We start from the raw sequence: 19,951 nt of genomic DNA, 5'->3' as shown, positions 1-19,951 counted from the left end.
ATGTGGATGGATGGATGGATGGATGGATGGATGGATGGATGGATGGATGGATGGATGGATGGATGGATGGATGGATGGATGGATGGATGGATGTTTTATATTTGTAGAAGTTCAGATCCGACACTAATGTCTTATACTGAAGTATTTAAAAAGTAGAGTTCTACCAACTAGGAATGTGCAATATATGTGGTACACGGTAGAAACAATAAACATTTAGCCTATGATAGAGATCTGTATTCTACCGGCTAACTGCAGTAATGCTGTGTATGATGTAAAATCAGAGTTGTCAGATTTAATAGTTACGTTTTTTTAGTTGAAAACTGTGCGTAAATGGTGTTAAAAATCTGTTTTCTTCGAGAGCTAAGTAGCACAGATACACGCTAACTACGGCCGGCTTGCCGTATTGTTGCCGTATTCAGACGCATGCGCAAAACGCTGTGTTCCGTCGAAAGTTAAAGTAAGCGTTGCTCAGCTTTAGAGTGCATTCGTGCTTTAAAAAAAAAAAAGGGGGGTAAACCTGCTCTCTGATCTGTGAAAAGAACGTTGTGTTGTGTGTTTTACTGTGAGACCTTGTCATGTCTGTCATTCCCGAAACTGGTCGCCATTTTGTGTCAGCTCTCCTTAAAGCGGAAGGAGATGCCCACTGGAGGGTTAAGTGTTTTCAGTGTGCGCTATGTAAAATGCTGCTCTGTTGCTGTCCGTTTAAGTGAGAAGACTGGAAACTGTTAAGAGTTAACAACATATTATTTTGTTTAAAACATATGGATAAAACTACATTTGATATATTTTGCACTGTTTTGCACTACAAGAAAAAAGCCTAATACTTGATTTGTTTTGTATTTAAAAGCTCTCTGGACCTAGTAGTGGAATTTTCTTAATTGATATTATTTTGTGGTATAGCAGTTTTCAAAATAAATGATGGCAAAAGGCCACCCTATGCTTTTTTTTCATTTCTTTTGCAAGTTTTATACCAAAAACATATCATGATATATATTGTTACTGCCACCCATCACAATAGATATCGGGATATGAATTTTATGCCCTATCGCACATCCCTACTACCAACATGAAATTACTTTTTCCACTTTACAGTCCTGTATAGATATTTAAGAAAAGAAATAAAAATGTGGTATAAATATGCCTTTTAGTGTTTAGAGGAGTAAAATTGCATAATTTGTTGAATTTCCTGACACAGTTGTGAATTGGGGATGTAATTAAACTGAATGGAAATGAGCGGAGTTAAATTAAATATACCTGTAACACTGCCCACAGCAATCCCAAGAGAGTACCAGTGTAAAACTAAAGTCAAGAGTAGGCCCAGACTATCAAGTTACATGAAGGTGATCCGCAGGGCGCTGTAAAGCCTTCGATCATGTGTAGTGGTAGTGGTGTTAGAGTAAGTTAGGTAAAGCAATCATAGCATAGTTTCCATAATAAACTATGTGGTTTTAAATGAAAAAAGGCAGTGAGTGAGAGAATGCAGCTTTTTGAGGAATCAATAACAACAAAATGCAAAGTGTTGATGGACTGTAAGCTGAGTCACTAAATGATATGACCCAGTTGTAACCCTAGCCTGGTCTGCAGTATTTCCTTCATGTCATGTCAAGGAAACAAAGTAGAAACTGACAGTCCTCTCAGTCCAACCTGCCACTTTCTCTTCTCTTTGCACCCCTTTCTTTTTCTGACCTTACATCGAACACTTTCTCACTCGTAACACGAACCCTGAGTCTTCGATTACAGCCTTTGTTATTTTAATAGTCCACTTGGCTTTGCCCAGAGGATTACCAAAGTACCGGTAAGTATTTATATATATTTGTATTATTTACATAGTTCATTTTAAAGTTACTAGTTACAAAATGTTTTGCATAAAAAACTAATGTAGTAAGTTCCTCCTCTTGGTAGTTTCTTTCTTTATCATGTGCTCCATGGCTAAAAATAAATGGCTCCTGTAGTCATTTGGTCACCAGGGAAAGCACTGGTTGGTTATCCTGACCGTGTTACGCAAGATGTCACATCAGCAAAGGTGCTTTATTGGATTACTGTTCAGTGTGTTAGGACAGCAGTCGTGTCTACAACTTACAGTAAGTAGAGACAAAAAGTACATCACTGTTCACCAGAGAAAGGTATATGAATATTGTCTGCACTAATATTTCCTCTACTTTAATTAAGTTTAGCGTGTGAGGCCAGAGATGTTGGCTGGTTTAGACTTTGCATGCAAAAGCATAACAATAATTATATAACCTTCCGCTCCAACAAGGACAGAGTTAATTATTTTTGAGCAGTTTCATCTCCATGTTAACTAAAGTTTTGATTGATGAAATTTGTAAGCATTTACAGAAACATAATATAATTTAAGGTTGGAAAACCATTTAAATCCTTGTAACTGAGCTTTACATACAATGTTTCATTCATTCAACCTTTATTTATACAGGTTAATCCCATTGAGCCTCAGGGACTCATTTACCAAAGAGACCTGATTTTAACAATGAGTGATGACAACAGTGGACAACAAAGACAACAACAGACAATCGTAAAGGATGCATACAAATTGAGAACAAGTGAAAATAAAATGGCATTAAAAAATGTAATTAAAAACAGCTAGGCTGTAAGGCCATGTAGAAAACTAAAAACAAGAACATGTCTGCATTGGTTTTTCCCATGAACTTAGATGTTTGAAGCCAGTTAAAGAGGTCATGGTTGAGAGCTTCAGATCTTTTTGCAAGATATTCCAGGAAACCGGAGCGGAGTAGAAGAAGGCCCTTTTGCCTAGTTCAGTCCTCACTGAGGGAACACTGCAGGTAATAATGTCCTGAGAGCGCACGCTGTAGCTGCACTCACACAGAGACATGTAGGAGAAGATGTATGAAGGCAGCAGACCAAGAAGTGATTTAAAGATGAAAATGTACCAATGAGAGAGTATGCGTGAAGTTAATGATGTCCAATTAACCAGTGAAGGGTGCAATGGTGGGTATGGTAGTTACAGCCAGTTACGAATCTTAGCGCACCATGATAGACAGCGTCCAACATCTGCAAGGAGCTTGTAGGGGCGTTCATGTAAATAATGTCACCATAGTCAATGGACGGAAGGAAAATCAGAGTTACAAGGTGTTTCCTAGCATTCAGAGTTAGACAGGATCCATTTCTGAAAATGAAACCCAATTTAACTTTCAGTCTCCTTACCAAATTGTCCACATGGAGCTTAAAAGAGAGCTGTGAATCGACCAACATAAAAATATAAGGAGCTGATGTATAGTTCTAATACAGCCTTGGTGGTATGGAGGCTCTTTCTAGAAAAAAAAGATAACCCAAGCGATGCAATTCAGTTTTGTGTCAAGAGGCCAATTATTATACAACATCAAGCCAAAATTTACAGTTTTCAGCAAGTAGCTAACCTGGTAACACTGCAATGACAGGTGGTTACTGCACTGGGCAAAGATGAAGGAAAGGACTCTTACTAAAAAAAATAAAAATAAAAAAGCTGCCTCACTGAGTCTGGACTAAAGAGGGATTTTACTGAACACAGTTACAGTAAAGTCTATCAATTGGTATTTTACTCTTTATACACAATGACCCTGAAGAGGGAAGCAGCCAAAAGAAAAAAAATAGAGTGGTTTTTAGGTATGATGTTTGTTTGACGTTTTGGCATAAACTAACAGCTGAAGAAAAAAAAGGGCTTTCTGAAAGCTGGTTGGAGCGAACACTGTGGCAAAACATCCGAGAATTTTATGCACCTGAATCACACAATAATTTCAAAGAGACAAGTGTGTAGAACGTGTGAATGCATTTCAGTCCTTCTTTCTGCTGTTCTCTCAGTCCAAAAAATATTTATCAAAACATACCTGGTAGCATTTTAGTGTCTACTCAATTAAATATCAATAGAAATCATTAATATATCAATTTATTACCAGTGTTATACCAGTTATGTTTCCTTTACACTAAACATTCTTCAACAAATACAGTTAAGAAGATTAAAAAAAAAAAAACAATAAGCAACTCTGGCTATCAAATAATTAACGTTTACTGCATGCTGACGGTAAAAAATTGGAACCAGCACACATGGTGATGGTCTATGCAGTGGGAAAACTAGTGTGAAGCAGCAGCCCAGTGGAGGGGCTTAAGCAGATGTGATGGATGCTGCGTCTCTGAGTTCTGAATGAGCCTTCGCAGCAGGAGCCCGTGTGCCAGAGTAGGGCAGGTGCTGCAATGCACCAGTTGCTGGTTGTACTCTTTTAGTGACCTTAAGCATTAATTACATCTCGTTTTTTTACAGCTTCGACACAAAGAGTTAAAAACAAAGTTGCTTAAGTAAAATGCTATGTACAGAACACAGGTATGACTGAAACCAAATTTGTTAAAAATATTATTTTGTCTTGTTTTGTTTTAGACCATATACAGTACATATAATTTAATGAAATAAGGAGAAAGGGGACCGGTTTGGCTGTACAAATGAACTTAAATCCTTTGCAAAAGGGTTATGAGGCATTTTGATAGCCAAATGGCTCAAAAATTATGAATAATTGTTTTTACCAAAGGTGGAAGACTACTTCAGTGGTACTTCGATATATTTGAATCTAGCCATGAATGCAAAAAAAAAAAAACTATGATAAACAAGTGGTACACCAATGTTCCCGGTCGCTGAGGGATGTGAATAATGAATGCTTGTAGTTTTCAAGATGAATGTTTTGCAGGACATGAATTAAACAGAGAATGCAAATAAAGCCTAAATTTTTTGGTGCAAGATATTTAAGTGGGTATGAGTTACAAGAAGACAAGGTGGTAGCCATCTTGGATTTTGACATGGCAAACCAATTTTCAATGGTGACCTTTCCTACATCTAGTTGCAGCTACATACCAAAATGGAAGTTGGAACCTCACTTATTTTTCCAATTCATTTATTTATATAGCACCAAGTCACAACAAAAGTCATCTCAGGGCACTGTACAGAAGCATCCATACAACATATATAAAAAGTAAGTTCAAAACTTTATTTATCTGAGGTGCAGACTGCTTTGAGTTTTTAACTTCATCTGTTTTGAGTTTAACTTCATTGCAGACTCTCGAGACAAGCTTGTAGTCTAGGTAACTGATTAGATTCATTGGGTTTCATGGACAAATATAACCTTGTATCATCAGCATAACTATGAAAATGTATTCCATGTTGTTTAATAACTTCACCTAATAGAAACATATATAAGGTAAAGAGTACTGGTCCAAGCACTGAACCCTGAGGAACTCCATAACTAACTTTTATGTATGAAGAAGACTCATTTTTCAAGGCATCAAGCTCACAAGATGGACAAATGGATGGATGAACAGAGGGTATTTCCCATGGTCCTCTTTGCTTCAAAACAGGGGAGGAAAAAAATTCAGGCTGGATTGAGGTGTGCAATCTCATAGTTACACTGGTGGCATGCAAGATAAATTTAAAGCGAATAAAAATGATTACGTTTTTTCCACTTCTTGTAATTTTATGAATGTAATATTTGTCACTAATGTAGCATTTACAAATGTTCAGTTTCATTATTTCAAAGTTCAGTAACATCCTCCTACCTTGCTGCTCAACACTTTTGGTAGTTTCTGTTGAAGTAGTTTCTGGCGTCTTCAGCATGACATCAGGTTTATTTGAATGGCTTTCCAAAAAGCAAGGTTCAGTTGGGGATTTGGTTCACAGAAGTATTGTCATACACTATATTTCTCAGAGAGCCTAAAAGTAAAAAAAAAAACAAAGAAGAAGAAAAAAAGAAACTCCAGAGTCCTTGTGCTTTAAAAAAAAAAAGACTGCATCAAACTTGCAAGTTTTTGTTCTGCTGCATCCACAGAAAACCTGCGGGCCTCTCCATTCAGAACCTAGAGCAAGAGGAGAACTAATTCAGGTGCCATTACTGCGAGCAGAGTGAGGCTGAGAAGCAGAACGTGGACTAACTTTAGTAAGCAGCAGTACAATGCAGTGGGGGTGGAGTCAATCTGCAGGGTGAGATAGGCTTAGACAGAAACGTAGTGCATGTGTATTTATCAAAAATACTGGGCAAATAAAAGTATTTGCCATGGAATACCTTATATGAGCTAATATTTATTAAATTATTTGAGAAAGCATGGGTGTGCCATTTACTGGATGCATAGCAAATATTGCAATGTATTAATTGTGTTTTACTACTAAGGCATTTAATCTAACTTTTAATGAAAATTTTCACTTTCATTAGTATCCTGGTAAAAAATTACACATTTTCATTCATAAAGTTGAGTAACCTTTATCTTGCTATAAGCTCACAGTTTTGCAAACATAACCTGAGGTTCTTCTATTGACTGCACAAAATCTCAGGTGCATGATGGAAATGCTCACAATATTTTTATTAAAGCTTTCACAAGTTGGTCCGGTTTTGCTGCAGCATCTATTTTTGCACACCTGATCCAATTAAAGGCCCCAGGTTGAACACTTTAATTGGATCTGAAAGCAAAAGACGAATAAAAATCCAAACGTTTTCAAGGACAGAAAATAGTCGTTTAATTTTGGTGTAAATAATGTAATGAACTGCTGCCACAGATGTTTCTGAAAGAAGCGCAATTAGCAAAAATGGTACACTAAACAAAGAGACTCTGTGAGCATACTTTCTAATCTGTATCATTTCTGGCTAACTGAACAACAATAACAAAGAGATAAATGAAGCTTGGGAGAAACAAAGGAAAAACTGACAGCTTGAAGGGGGATCCTCCAGAGAAGGATCTATGCCTGCAAGAGTTAAAATGCATTTGGATGAAGGCCAGATGTCTAGAATTTTGTATGTGTCAGCCAATATATATAGACTGATGCAACAATATTCAGAAAGGGGCATGAGTTTTGGACAGGGTGCTCAATTGGGGAATAAAAACTGTCCAGAAAGCCTTGGTCAAGACATGTTGGCCTTCCCATTTAATCTTACTCCATACTGTACTTTACATATCAACTAACAAACATGTCAACTAATTATTTTAAACAAAAGCAAAATAAGTCTCCTAACTAATGTTTGCAATGACAGAAGGAACAATGGCACATAAGCCACCATGAAGCCCAGCTCCCTACTCGATTATTTATTTTATTTGGTTAGTACATACTGGATCTTCAACAACATTGTGATGGATTTACTGGATCCATATTTCTTTAGATAGACATCAATAAATCCCAGGCTGTACAATATATCCTGCTCAGTCCACCCAGATACCGAACAAGAACTGATGAGCCCAGAGATGGATAGGATAATCAATAAAGTGTGGGTGAAAAGGCCTGTGGCATTGACAGAATCAGGCTCCCACAAAATGTATTCCATAATAACAAGGTAGGTGGTGGTGGTGTGGGGGGGGGGGGGGGCTGCTTGAAGCCAACACCACTGATCTAACATCAGCAAATGAAAAGCAGTCAAACCACAGTTACTAACAACAACCCTAACCAAAATAAACTTCTCTAAAAGTCACAAAATACAGAAGACGGACAAGTGACTTTGCATTTATAGAAATGTTTCACATATGGTCTCAAATGTAACTAAAACCTAAAAGAGTTCTGTGCCAGCTAACCTATTGGTATTATCATCAAATTACCAGTAGTTCAAAACTGAATATACTATTTAAGTCTCCATCTCATTGCAAAAAGAGATTAATATAATGTATATACATGTCTGCTCACTGCTACTAAAGATCTCTACATGACTCATTCAGGCTAGATGAATATTTCAGTAGACAAAGCAGCTACAGTCTATTCATGGTTACTGAAGTCTCAGAGATGAAAGCCCCTCCCTGTCTTCCACCATTTGTGAATAGAAAGAAGGGCTGATGGGGATTGCAGGTACTGCCCTAATCTAAGCAACATCCATAAGTCGCTTATCAGATCACAGTGCTGTAACCAGCACTCACAACAACAGGACAGCTGCAGAATTACCCCCCCCCCCCCCCCCGCTTCCTGTTTGGCCTGGTCTGGCTCCTCATAAGCTAAGGACGGCTGATAGTAGGACGGAAAGTCTGGGGACAGCACAGGCAGCTGGGGCATGGCAGTGACGTCACAGGGCTAGCCCAGCTGAGCTTAGTAGAGGATATGCAGGGAGAGAAGCCTTTCAACTGTGAGCGACTTTATGAATGATCAAACGCAAGGGCATGTGTCTCTGTACAATTCAAAGGCCAGAAAAAGAAAGATCTGAAAATAGAATGCCATCCACACTGACAGACACACAAACAGCATGAGCACGTTTCTATTGAGGTGAGTACCCATGTGGCTAAAGCACCAGCTTTTTAACATGCTGAAAATGAGCATGCTAAAATGCTGACATGAAGGATATCTTATCACAGCTTGTTAGCATGCTAACACATGCCAATTAAAACTAAACACAAAAACCAGAGCAGATACCCGAGAGCAGATACCCGAGAGCAGATACCCGAGAGCAGATACCCGAGAGCAGATACCCGAGAGCATCTTGTTTTCAGTTTGTCTTTGGTTCAAAGCATAGGGCAAAAAATGTCCCATGGCACGTCTTATGAAAAATGCACCTGTGCTTTACTTATCGTACTCTAAGGTAAATATTTTGCAAATGTGTCAGGTTTTTCCTACCTTTTTTTTTTTTTTTTTTTAAATAAGCCATGTAAGAAAGCATTTTAGGAAGTACTTTAGCAACTACTTGCAGTTGCAACAGACCAAGTCAATGGTTGTTACTGTTGTAAGGTTAGATGGATCAGATGTGACAACTGGGCTGTTGTTTTATGTCTGACTGGTTCAGTAAGACTCAGCTCTGAAGATTGATCATATGATTATTTATTCATGCTGCCTGAAATGACATGTGCCTGAACTGCCATGGAGTAAACACAACTGACATTTGCATTAACCAAAAGATTAAGGGAAAGTGATGAATATAGCAAATATTTATTTTTTTCCCCCCAACTACAAGGATCCCTGTGTGGCTGAACAGAGAATAAATATTACCGTAATATTTATGTCTATATAGTACAAATGTTAAGCATTGATCAGTAAGAAAGCTCAGTGTTTCCCCTACCATTATATAAGCGGGATGCCCCACCCCATCAACAGAACTGAGCACCCTGCTTACCAAACCGAACTTGCCCCCACCCCCCCCCCCCACACTGACATTGCACTAAGCTAGCGGCGCAAAATACAGGCTCTCTAGCTAAAAAGCTAAAGGCAGCACTCGCGTTGCTTCTTCCCTCAAGCTGAACGCCCCCCGCCCCTACTTAAAAACTGCTGCACTCAGACATGTGTCCGTCCCCTCGTCAACAAAAACCATGGATGAGCTGAGCACCCCGCCATGGCAAGTTCACTAGGGGAAACACTGAAGCTAAATAGTGACACAAAATGTATTGCATTTTTGGTGTATTTACTGATAAAGGCAAGTAATTAATTTCATAATCTAAACAGAGTTTAAAACGAGGAAAATACTTAAAAAGTGAACCAGACTCATTTCCATAAAAAGTTTTCTCTAAATAGATATAATCAATCAATCAATCAACCTTTATTTATACAGGTAAATCCCATTGAGCCTCGAGATATAATGTTCAAAAAGCAGATGATGACAAGTATTCCATGTTGTTTTAGATATGCTGTTGGACCTGGAGTTTCAGATCTTACAAGCTTGTTAAAAAGACTAAATATCATCCCCTCTGATGGCCACAATTACAGAGGAAGTTAGAAATCTGCCCAACACAAGCACCTTCCTTATGCCCACAAAGGAAACGGATGCAATCCTTGCCTTATCGATCCAGGTCTCCATCTTCTGAGTAAGTCATCGATAATATCAGTTCTGATATCTTTGAGATGTTCAGGAGCGCAGGTATTCATGAAAGTGATGACTTTATGTTTATAGCATCATATAAGGATTATGATCCATGTATAATCAAAATTATGGGCTTATAAAAATGAAAATCTGTAGATTAAGCAAGAAATTGTTAGGGTGTTGTTGTTAGGCAGATTGATCAGTTATGTCCATTCATTATTCAAATACTTTTTAGGCCAAGGTGAAAGCAGCCTGTCGACTCAACGGGGCTGTATCTGCTGCATTACAAAACAATATTTGACATTTTTATGGATGTTTTTAGACCAAACTATCCATCTATAGAAGCAGCACTGTGACCTGGTTGAATATAAATTTAGCTGAGATGGGATAAGGGTCATAAAATGCACAAGCTCTTGGAGAGTGTGGTGTTGGTAGGGGATGAGGGTGTAGCAGGGTCAAGGACAGGAGGAGTTTCATCTACCCCACCATGGATGGTGTTACTTTCTAGTGGAGTGCCTGCCAACACCCCTCTGCCTGACCTCACATCTCACTGTGACACAGTCACACCTGGCCATCGTCCTACATTTGCCATCTTTTTTGGATTTTCCTGCTGCTCAAGTGCATCCCACAGACGAACCTGACTAAGCTAGAAAATATATTTTTTAATGACATGGCAAATAGCAGGGCAGCACGGTGGCGCAACTGGTAGAGCTGCTGCCTCTCAGCGAGCAGGTCCCCGGTTCAAACCCCGGTCCGGAGGCCTTTCTGGGTGGAGTTTGCATGTTCTCTCCGTGCATGCGTGGGTTTTCTCCGGGTACTCCGGTTTCCTCCCACAGACCAAAAACATGCATGTTAGGCTGATTGGTAACTCTAAATTGTCCCTAGGTGTGAGTGAGAGAGTGAATGGCTGTTTGTCTCGTTTGTCTCCATGTGTCCCTGTGATGGACTTATGACCTGTCCAGGGTGTACCCCGCCCCTTGCACAGTGATTGCTGGACATGGGCACCGGCGACCCCTGTGACCCAAAATGGAAGAAGCGGGTAAAAGATAATGGATGGATGGTAAATAGCAAACGTTGAGAACTTTGCATTGATTGTTTGAAACCATTTCATGTTTCAAAAAACAAGTTACCCCCCCAAAAAAAGTCCAAACACATAACGGTACATTTGCATCTAAAAATTCTGGATCATTTTTCTTACTCTTAGCATAAAATCTGTAACCTATTGTGAGCAAAAGTCAAGTCCTTTGATTAAATGTTTATTAGCACGGCTCAAACATCAGGATAGCAGTTTCATTTTTATGACACAATGTTACAGTTATGACTTTTCCAGTTACTGTATCTCTAAATTAAGTTTACATGAGTTACCAAATCTATGTCATAACTTTGTTAAATACAAATGGATTTCTGTTATTGCTTCTTGTTCGTGATCATGACGACAGTTGGTATTTCTCTTTGCCAGTATAAAAAGAACTTGTTTGGCAGGACTCACTGATTTGCCCGATACTCATCTGTCACTCTAAACTTGTGTTCAGGAACAACCCAAAATTCACCAGGGCTCAAGCCTGCCATAGAGCTGTAACTGTAGAAACACCAGTGTCTCTGTCCACAGTGATACACTGAGAACAATGTACCAACTGTTAAGTATGGTGATGGAAAACACAAGAAAGATTAAAGAACAAAACAACTGGACTTCTACTCTGAAGCTGAAGAATTGATAACGACTATCGGACAGGAAGGAAAACATCTTTAGGTCATTCACCATGATCTGGATGAGTGAGAATCTTCACCAGGCACATGGTGATGGAAGCATCATGCTGTGGGAATGTTTTGCCTCCAGTGGTACTGGTGCACTGCACAAGGTGGATGAAACAATAAAGAAGGTCTACTCACTAATACAACTTCAAATCAACTCACTTGGACGCATTCGGTTGTTTCAACAAGACAATGATCCAAACACAGGTCAAAACTCTTTTCTGGCTGGATATCTGTTAGATACAAATATCCTCCATTCATTTAACTTGCTCAAAGAAGTCACACTTGAGGACACAAGAACTGGTTTTACTTGCAAGGGCAGACTCACAACAAGCTACACAGATGTGCAGGTTACATGCATGTAGCCCAGTCACAAGAATCTGCCAAGGCAGTGTGCGAGGTATATAAGCTTATCAGCGCCCAGCTCACAGGCAGACTGGTGTCCTTGGCCATCCAGCTGTCCATGCAGTAACAAATCAGCTCTCATTTAGCTCTCTCTGAGAGAGAGAAAAGAACTCTCGGGTACCTCAAACACATGGTTCATGGGCAGTTAACATTCTCAGCCATTGTAGTTAAAAACATCCATAAACCTTGACCAAAATCCCCTGACAGGCCAACATTATGTTCTTGAAATGGCCCAATCTCAACTCTATTGAAGTTTATGGACTCTGCTTAAACACTGGGTCTGTGCCAGGAAACTATTATAATAACCACTACCAATTCAGCCAAGAATTATACCAGAGGCTTGCCAACAGATACAACAAGTGTGATTGCGGTGAAACATTTAGCCTAATATTAGCAGAAGTGTATGTTTAGTCTGTATGTACATTATTTTGACCTTGTGTGAATTGGAGAAAATCTACGGTAACTTCTAACTTATGCACATAATTTTTGTTTTAAAAATCATTAAAGTTGTATGGACCCAGAAAAAAAAATAATTAAAGGCAAAACTTAATATGTCTTCATGTCTATAAGGGTGTACATACCCTTTGATCAAAACTGTATTTTGTCATTTGTTTTTAGATATGTTTTAACACCGTTTAACACACAATTTACTATACATCAATACAGACAAAATTATCAACAGTGCCCCTCGCACTCATCAGCAGAGAGGTTTCTCGTTCTGAGGTCAACGTAGCATTAAGCATTAGCGAACAACGGAGCGGTCTCTATTGTCTCCACATGTGAGTAGCGTATCTGCATTACGTTTGCACCAGTCTGTGTGGAGAGAGACGCACAATAGTGTCTTTACATCTTCTCCTCTGCACAGTTTGCCTTGAAGAAAGCAAAGAATGATTGAGCTGAGAAAAATAAAGTACTTGATGAAACACATTTTAGTCTGGCTACAGGTAACTGATGAAGGCAAGGACATTAAGAACAAAACAGAGAGGAAGACATGTCTCATGCTGGCACATAGAGTAGAAAGGCCTGATGGGACTTAAAATGACACAGCAGCAGCCCCAGACAGGGGATTTTGTGCCGTATTGGGCTTTTGTGCCACATTATTATCAGCCAGTTATCCACCAGGCACATAGGTAGCTCTCGATCCCCTGAGAAGAGAGAAATCTAGTCCCCTCCAGTCTCTTTCTACTACAATTCAGGCAGGCTGAGGCTTAGCTGGTGTTATTGAAATGCTACAGGGGGGACATCCTGCATCACTGACTCCTGGAAATTAAACCTTGAAATAGACAAATGTAGAGAGCAATGTACATGTAATGCTTAAAGAAACCTCATTCTGCTTTGTCTTCCAAAAAAACGAAGCTGGCATTCAAATCACTGACATGAAACAACAGGGTTAACTGCCTTTTCCCCTTTTCATTACAAATGGTACAATGGGATTCCAACTGTCTGCAGATCAATATGCAAGCTAAGGTTAGCTAATCTAATCTTAACATATGGCATTTGTTGATCAGTTTTACCATCTGCACAGTAAAGTTACTGTAAATACCAGCTCACCTTCCAACAACCACAGACATTTCTGTATGAGGCACTTGTCCTTAAAACATGCCGATAGCTTTTTGGGTCACAAGTGCTGCAAGTGCACTAAATTAAGTTATTTTGGCAATGCTTTCAATCAGGTTGGCAGTGATGTTTATTTTCATTGCTCAGTAAAAAAAGAAAAAGTGGCAAAAAAGTAAAATGGCACATGATGGACAAGACTGAGAGGGTGCAGCACAAAAAGTTGACGGACAGACCACTGATGGATTATGTGTTAAGCCTGGCAGAGAGGGCTGCCCTCGCCTGATGCACTGTGGTGATTAAAATATAAAACTGAAGGCTGGGGAGTGTACTTAGGCTCTTAGAAAATACATCCAAAAGAAAAGCTGTGCAACAGAAGCACGATTAGACAAAGCGTCGTATGGAGCCACAACGCCTGTAAGTAAAGGGCTGCGCTGCATCAAAGGTTATTGAGCCAACAGCACGACGTATCAAATTCAACATTCAGAAAGGTGATTTGAAAATAAATCACAAGTGTCTTGTTTTCAGAGAAGCGGGAGAAAAATAGAGTACACAGAAGTATTAGACTTCAAACCTCAAAAAAGTAGTGTAAGGATGACAGCAATAGCTGCTGCATAATTAATGCGCTCAGTCTTCTGACTGCAGCAGCCACACGGTCAACAATTTTAGAGAAAATCTATATTACTATTAAATTATTTAGACCTTTGCCAGCGCAGAGCTCAAGACCATCTCTGGAATAGCAGCACAATTGCTGTTAAGGTATGCTGACAAGATGACAGAGTTATACAGTCGCAAAACTACCACCAACTCCAGCCACTTTTAGAAATATGTTGGGTATGTTCTATAAGTCTGTGATCCCCTCAAAACAACAAAAAACTGAACTGTTCTTTAAAAAAATCACAGCAGTCTTAAGTAGTGCATCTAATATGCAATGTGTATATTATATGTTAGAGAAGTAATGTACGAATTTATTCTACGCAGCTGTTTTCAGTCATTCACTGAAATAACCAGGCAAGACAGACTTCTCTCATGGTTCTGCTTTTTTAAGTCATACATGCACACTGAAACTAAACAGGATTTTTTTTTATAGCATACATGACTCTTGAAAACTATAACATAAATGAATGTTGGGGAAAATGTAGCTTATTATGAGCTGCCAATTAGCAGAGAACTGTTTCCCCCCAGCTGCAGTGGAAGGGGGCGCTCCACCATCATGCCTCGTTGGCAGCTGTTTAAAACGTCAACTATCTCGGCAGCACCCAAAGACTTTATGGTGTCCTTGTTCTGCTTGGCAGCTTTGGTGAGCTTGTAAAGTAACCAGTTTAGAAAGTGCGGAAGGTTTCGGTTTAAAGTGTATAATGATGAGGATGGAGCCCATTCTCTAGAAAGACTAGTCATTCGTGGCTGAATCATAACAGTTTTATTGATCAGTATTTAATATCAGAACGTATGGGTGGTTTGTGGGAAAACCAACTATGAACACCCTCAAATAACTCAAAGGATGCCCGTACTATGCTCCAATTGACCTACTTTACTGCAGATGTTTTGACTTGAAAGAATGGGAAAAGCAAAGGTTTATTAATAACAAAAGCTGCATTCCATTTCTACTGCCGTACATGACGGCTGTTCTGTAAAAATGTTCCTGAGCAGAACTTCTAAAAAAACAATGTAATGGTGCTCTCCTTGTCTGCAGTGAAATAGCCCTGTGATCAGAGTCATTTTTACATGGTTTCTTTCTGTATTTTAAATATACTTCTGATATTTAAAAGGTATACAAACTATTTTACAGATAATAACCAAAATGTTTTGATGCTAACAGATATAACACATTTATAATGATAAAAGCATCTCCATCTTCTACTGCTTCTCTGTAGTTTGGTCAGAGAGGCAACAGGTCCAGGAGAGAAACTCAGACAACCATCTCCCCAGTGACTCTCCAGCTTCTCCTGGGGAACCCCAAGGCATTCCCAGGCCAGAGAATATTCACAATCCCTCAAGAGTTCTGGGTCTGCTCTAAGGCCGCTTTCCAGTGGAACAGGCCTGGAAAACCTCCAAAGGGAGGTGTCCAGGAGGCATCCTAATCAGATGCCTGAAACACCTTAACTCACTCCTTGTTGATGCAAAGGAGCAGTGGCTCTACTCGGATCTCCCCCCAGATGACGGAACTCCTCACTCTATTTTTCAGGCTGAGCTCTGCCACACTACGAAGGAAGCTCGTGTCAATCGCTTGTATCCAGGATCTCATTGTTTCAGTTTGGATCCAAACCTTATGACCAGAGGTGAGGGTTGGAACATAGACAGACCATACAATCAAGACCGTTGCCTTTGGACTCGATGCTTTCTTCACCATGACCAACGGAAGCAACGCCCTCATTACCGATGCCGAGGCCCCAGTTCGTCCACCTATCTCTCACTCCATCCTACCATCACTCGTGAACAAGACACCCAGATACTTAAACTCCTCCACCCGAGGCATTTACAAAACTGTTATGGTGGATTACTAATCAATATGGATATGTTATTTTTTTTATTTTTAATATCTTCAATAGCTTGCTAACAGCCCTTCAATTTTATACAAATATTGTATTTTTAAATCAAGGTTCATTAGTCTAAAAAAGGTATTTCTTTATGCAGTTTTTTTACTTGAACAGTTTACAAATACTTATTTGGAAAACATACTGAACACAAAAACACTTGTAAATGAAACTACTGTGAACAATTGAAAGTGGTACCCAATTCATATAAAGTTAATGTTAGCTTAAACATAACATTTTGCGTTATGCAACTAAGAAAATACTAAAAAAAAGAGAGGCAAATGATAAGAGCCTACTTGCTTTAGTGTCCAAATATTCTACTGAATATACTGAAAATACAATAAAGCCAAGTCAGACTATGTATTAACTAGGTAAAAACCAAACTTGGGCCAAGCAAACAAAAAAAACAAAAACAACAACAAAAAATCAGTCCACAGCAGTATTTTACATTTACTGTGAAGAAAAATACAAACTGCAGTAGGCATCATAAATCATGGGATATAATATTGATTGCACCAGATAAATTCTGCCACTGCTCTGTGAGATCAGAGGTTAAGATCAGCCAAAAAAAGGAACCCGAGTGATTAAAATACTTAATAAGGAAACTCAGACAGTGCACCTGCAGCCAGCAGAGACGTGTCCAGTAGGGACGTGACAATAAAATAATTTGCTCTGATTCATATGTTCAATGTCACTGCATCAGGAATATAGGCAGGAACCAACGACGCATTGAGATTGAATCCAAATGCATTTATTAATTAAAATTTTGTACTTATAAAATCCTATCCGTTTACAAACTAAAAGTCGGCAAGCAAGTTTGTTTCTACATGCAGGCATCTAATGTAAAACAGTGACAAAAGTCAAAGTGAAGTTACGTTTGTGTTAGAAGAACTAATTTCCTGTCTAACAATAGACAGCTATTCTCCTCAATGCAGTTTGTGCTGTTTAGTAGTATTGCTTTCTCTTTAGCAACACCTAGATATCAGGAGAACTGCCGCAGCGCTGATGTGAACAGCAACAAACACTGAGAAGCAATGAGAATCAACTAATATTTCAAGGAGGGGGGGAAAGGGTTTACAGTAGTCCCTCGCTACTTTGCAGTATGACTTTCGCAGACTTGCTCTTTCGCTGTTTTTCAACATAAGATTGCACATGACACACAATTCTCAACTTTAATTTTACTCACATGATTGGGATGGTATGGGATAAAAAAGTAATGAAAAAAAAAAACTTTGGAGAGGCGCTGTAATTTTGTAGTTTTCTTTCAGTAAGCCTATACTGTAACACCGGTCAAAAGAACTACACTACCCAGAAGCCAACAGTGCTTCCAGTCACTTCTTTCTGCCGAAACGGAGGGAAAGTTTTGCAACACAAAGTCAGAAGTAACGATCTTATCTATTTAGCTCACAGAAATGGCAGCAAAGTCACAAATAATTCTCAAGCTCATTTATCCACACGCACATCAACCAGGACGGGGCGGTGGGCTTCGTCATGCTGCAGGGTAGGTCCGGTTCCGAACTGGAACCGGGCCCAACCAGAACCAAGCTGCTGGTCTGCAGAGCTGGTGAGTACTCATAAAATTTTGCAGTACTGTACAGTACATATATGTATGTTGTTAAAAATTACGTATAGTTTAAGAATTTAGAACATTGTTAAAAACATTGCAAGAGTGTGGGAAGGGTTTATAATAGGGATGCACGATATTATCGGCATGGTATCGGTATCGGATGATATTAGCGATAAAGTTAAATATCGAACATTAGCCATTCCATCAAAAATAACTCACCGATATAAAAGGCACTTTTTTTAAATATCTATATTTATATAGTGTTACAACATTTTCAGCCCCCTTTTTGACATATGCATTTGGTAGCAGGCCAAACTGACAAAGATCATGCAGAATAATATAGTATTTTAATTCCACAGCAGAGAAAGCTATGTATTCTCTGTAAGTAAGTATAGGGAAAAAAAATATCGGTACTGGTATCGGTTATCGGTCAAATAAGTTTTAACATATCGACATATCGGATATCAGCCAAAAATTCACTATCGTGCATCCCTAGTTTATAAAGCCTTAAAATATATATACTAAAATAGTGTTCCTACTTCGCAGTTTTTCACCTATCGTGGTGGTGTGGAACAGAACCGTCGCGATAGTGGAGAGACTACTGTACTTGTGTTTTATTCTTTACAGCGTAAAAAATATAGTGGTGAGTTAGTAAAAAAAAGTACTAAACACATAAGCTGCTTGCAAGTTTATTATTTAAGCAGTAAGTTTTATTGTTTGGATATAATTCATCAATTGTGGATTGCATTTTATGAAAGAGTCGTGCAATTTAAAAACAACAAGATTTGTTTGGGAGCTGTCATTTTAGCTGAATAAGCGACACTTCTTTACTTTGCTGTATTGTAATCCACGAGTTGAATCAAACATGTACCGCGTCGCATTGTGCCACCAAGGCTGAATAACACTGCATCATGTCATCGGTGCTAAATTTGGTTAAGAAAACACAACCAAATTTATTACGCATCATTTAGAGATGAAAAGTAACCAAAGAAATGGGCCCTTATTTTGTGGTTTCCTGAAACCCAGCAGAGATGGAGTGGACATGCAGTGGTGCAGTGAAATAGTGGGAGTCCCAGCCTAACTATAAAATCTGCTTTATTAGACCCACACTGTTGCAGATACAGAACCACAGGACAAGACGTGTAGCTGCTGAGTCTGAGCATCATCACATGATGGGACTGACAGGGCTGTCCCAGTCAGGAGGAGTGGGGGGGTGCTGGGACATGTCGGTTTATCTGTCAGTGTGAAGGGTTTCTACTTTCACTTCTGGGGTTAAACTGGGTTTACATCGCCGGACAGAACCTTTTGGTAATTGTCCCTGAAGACTCTCTTGTTTTGAAACTTTCACAGTCAATCACGGCCGGTGAGTTTCTGGACTCCCACAGGAGCTGCCAGCCGGCCTTGGAGCAAATAATACAAATGAATCTTCGCATAACGGTGGACATGGTCTTCAAGTGCGTCCTGAAAGCCATGAAACCGAGCACAAACGTTCCTACGTACCTTCTGCCCGGGTTCGAAGATCAGACATGGTCCTCTGGACCGGCGGCATCTCTCCGACGGAGCCCAGCGGCCGCACCTGTCAAGCGGCCGCGGCTCTAAGGTTCAGCCCCCCCTGTCTGGCTGCTTCTTGTCCGCCGTCAAAGAATGCCAAAATAACGGCTGAGACTCAGCGAAGGAGCCCCTCTCTCATGCGGACCGGACTTCTGCGTGTTTACAGCAGGTAACGACACATGTAGACGAAACAAAGCCGACCTTCATTTTGCTTGTTGTGACAGGAGCATGGTGGTTAGGGAGCTCCCCCACCCCCCAGCGCTTCACGGGTTCTCCTCCGGCATCACGGTGCCACACGGCAGATTAGAGCCGCTAGATGCGTTCGATTCTCGGGGAGTGGGCGCGGGAGTTTACGGTGAACTGGAGGCGGGGGAGACCGTTCAGCTTCACATTCCGGACCGTACCACTGCCAGCAGCGGCGGGAGGGGGGGAACGAAACAAATAACTCTCAGTTTCTGACTCAAGCAGGAAAATAACGTATTTTTATTTTAGTTTTAAGAAGAGTAAATATAATTGAAGAGATTTATTGAAACCAACATGAAATATGTAGAATAAAATGAAGATATGTTTTAGTTTAATTACTCTGCCTCCCCCTCTGCAGTAAGTGCAGTTCACATGCCGGGACTGGAATCGTGTTTTTTAAAACGTTGATATTTCACAATCTGTTTTAACACCGGTTTGAATTTTAGAACAAAAATTAACTTAGAATTTCAAACTTTAAGCACACAAAAAATAAAAATATAAACTGTAAATATGCAGGATCTTTAAACCTGGAAATTAGATGTGTATTTTTTTAAAGAAGTAAACATGGCACCTTAAAATGTATTCTATAATTGCTAAACGTT

General features: G+C 39.5%; 1 protein-coding gene across 1 annotated transcript in view; it reads right to left on the bottom strand.

Moving 5' to 3' along the window:
• The window catches only part of atp8a1 (ATPase phospholipid transporting 8A1), a 48,013-nt gene extending 28,556 nt beyond the window's left edge, over window positions 1-19,457 (bottom strand). The window contains exon 1 of the mRNA XM_037675196.1: window positions 19,056-19,457. Coding sequence (XP_037531124.1) covers window positions 19,056-19,104 — 49 coding nt within the window. The 5' untranslated portion in view covers window positions 19,105-19,457. The remainder of the gene's footprint in view (window positions 1-19,055) is intronic.
• Between the last annotated feature and the right edge of the window lie 494 nt (window positions 19,458-19,951).

The sequence above is a fragment of the Nematolebias whitei genome, chromosome 4 (assembly GCF_014905685.2).
Source record: "Nematolebias whitei isolate Nwh7 chromosome 4, NemWhi1, whole genome shotgun sequence".
NCBI classification, from domain to species: domain Eukaryota; kingdom Metazoa; phylum Chordata; class Actinopteri; order Cyprinodontiformes; family Rivulidae; genus Nematolebias; species Nematolebias whitei.
This window is presented reverse-complemented; position numbering and strand designations above follow the sequence as displayed.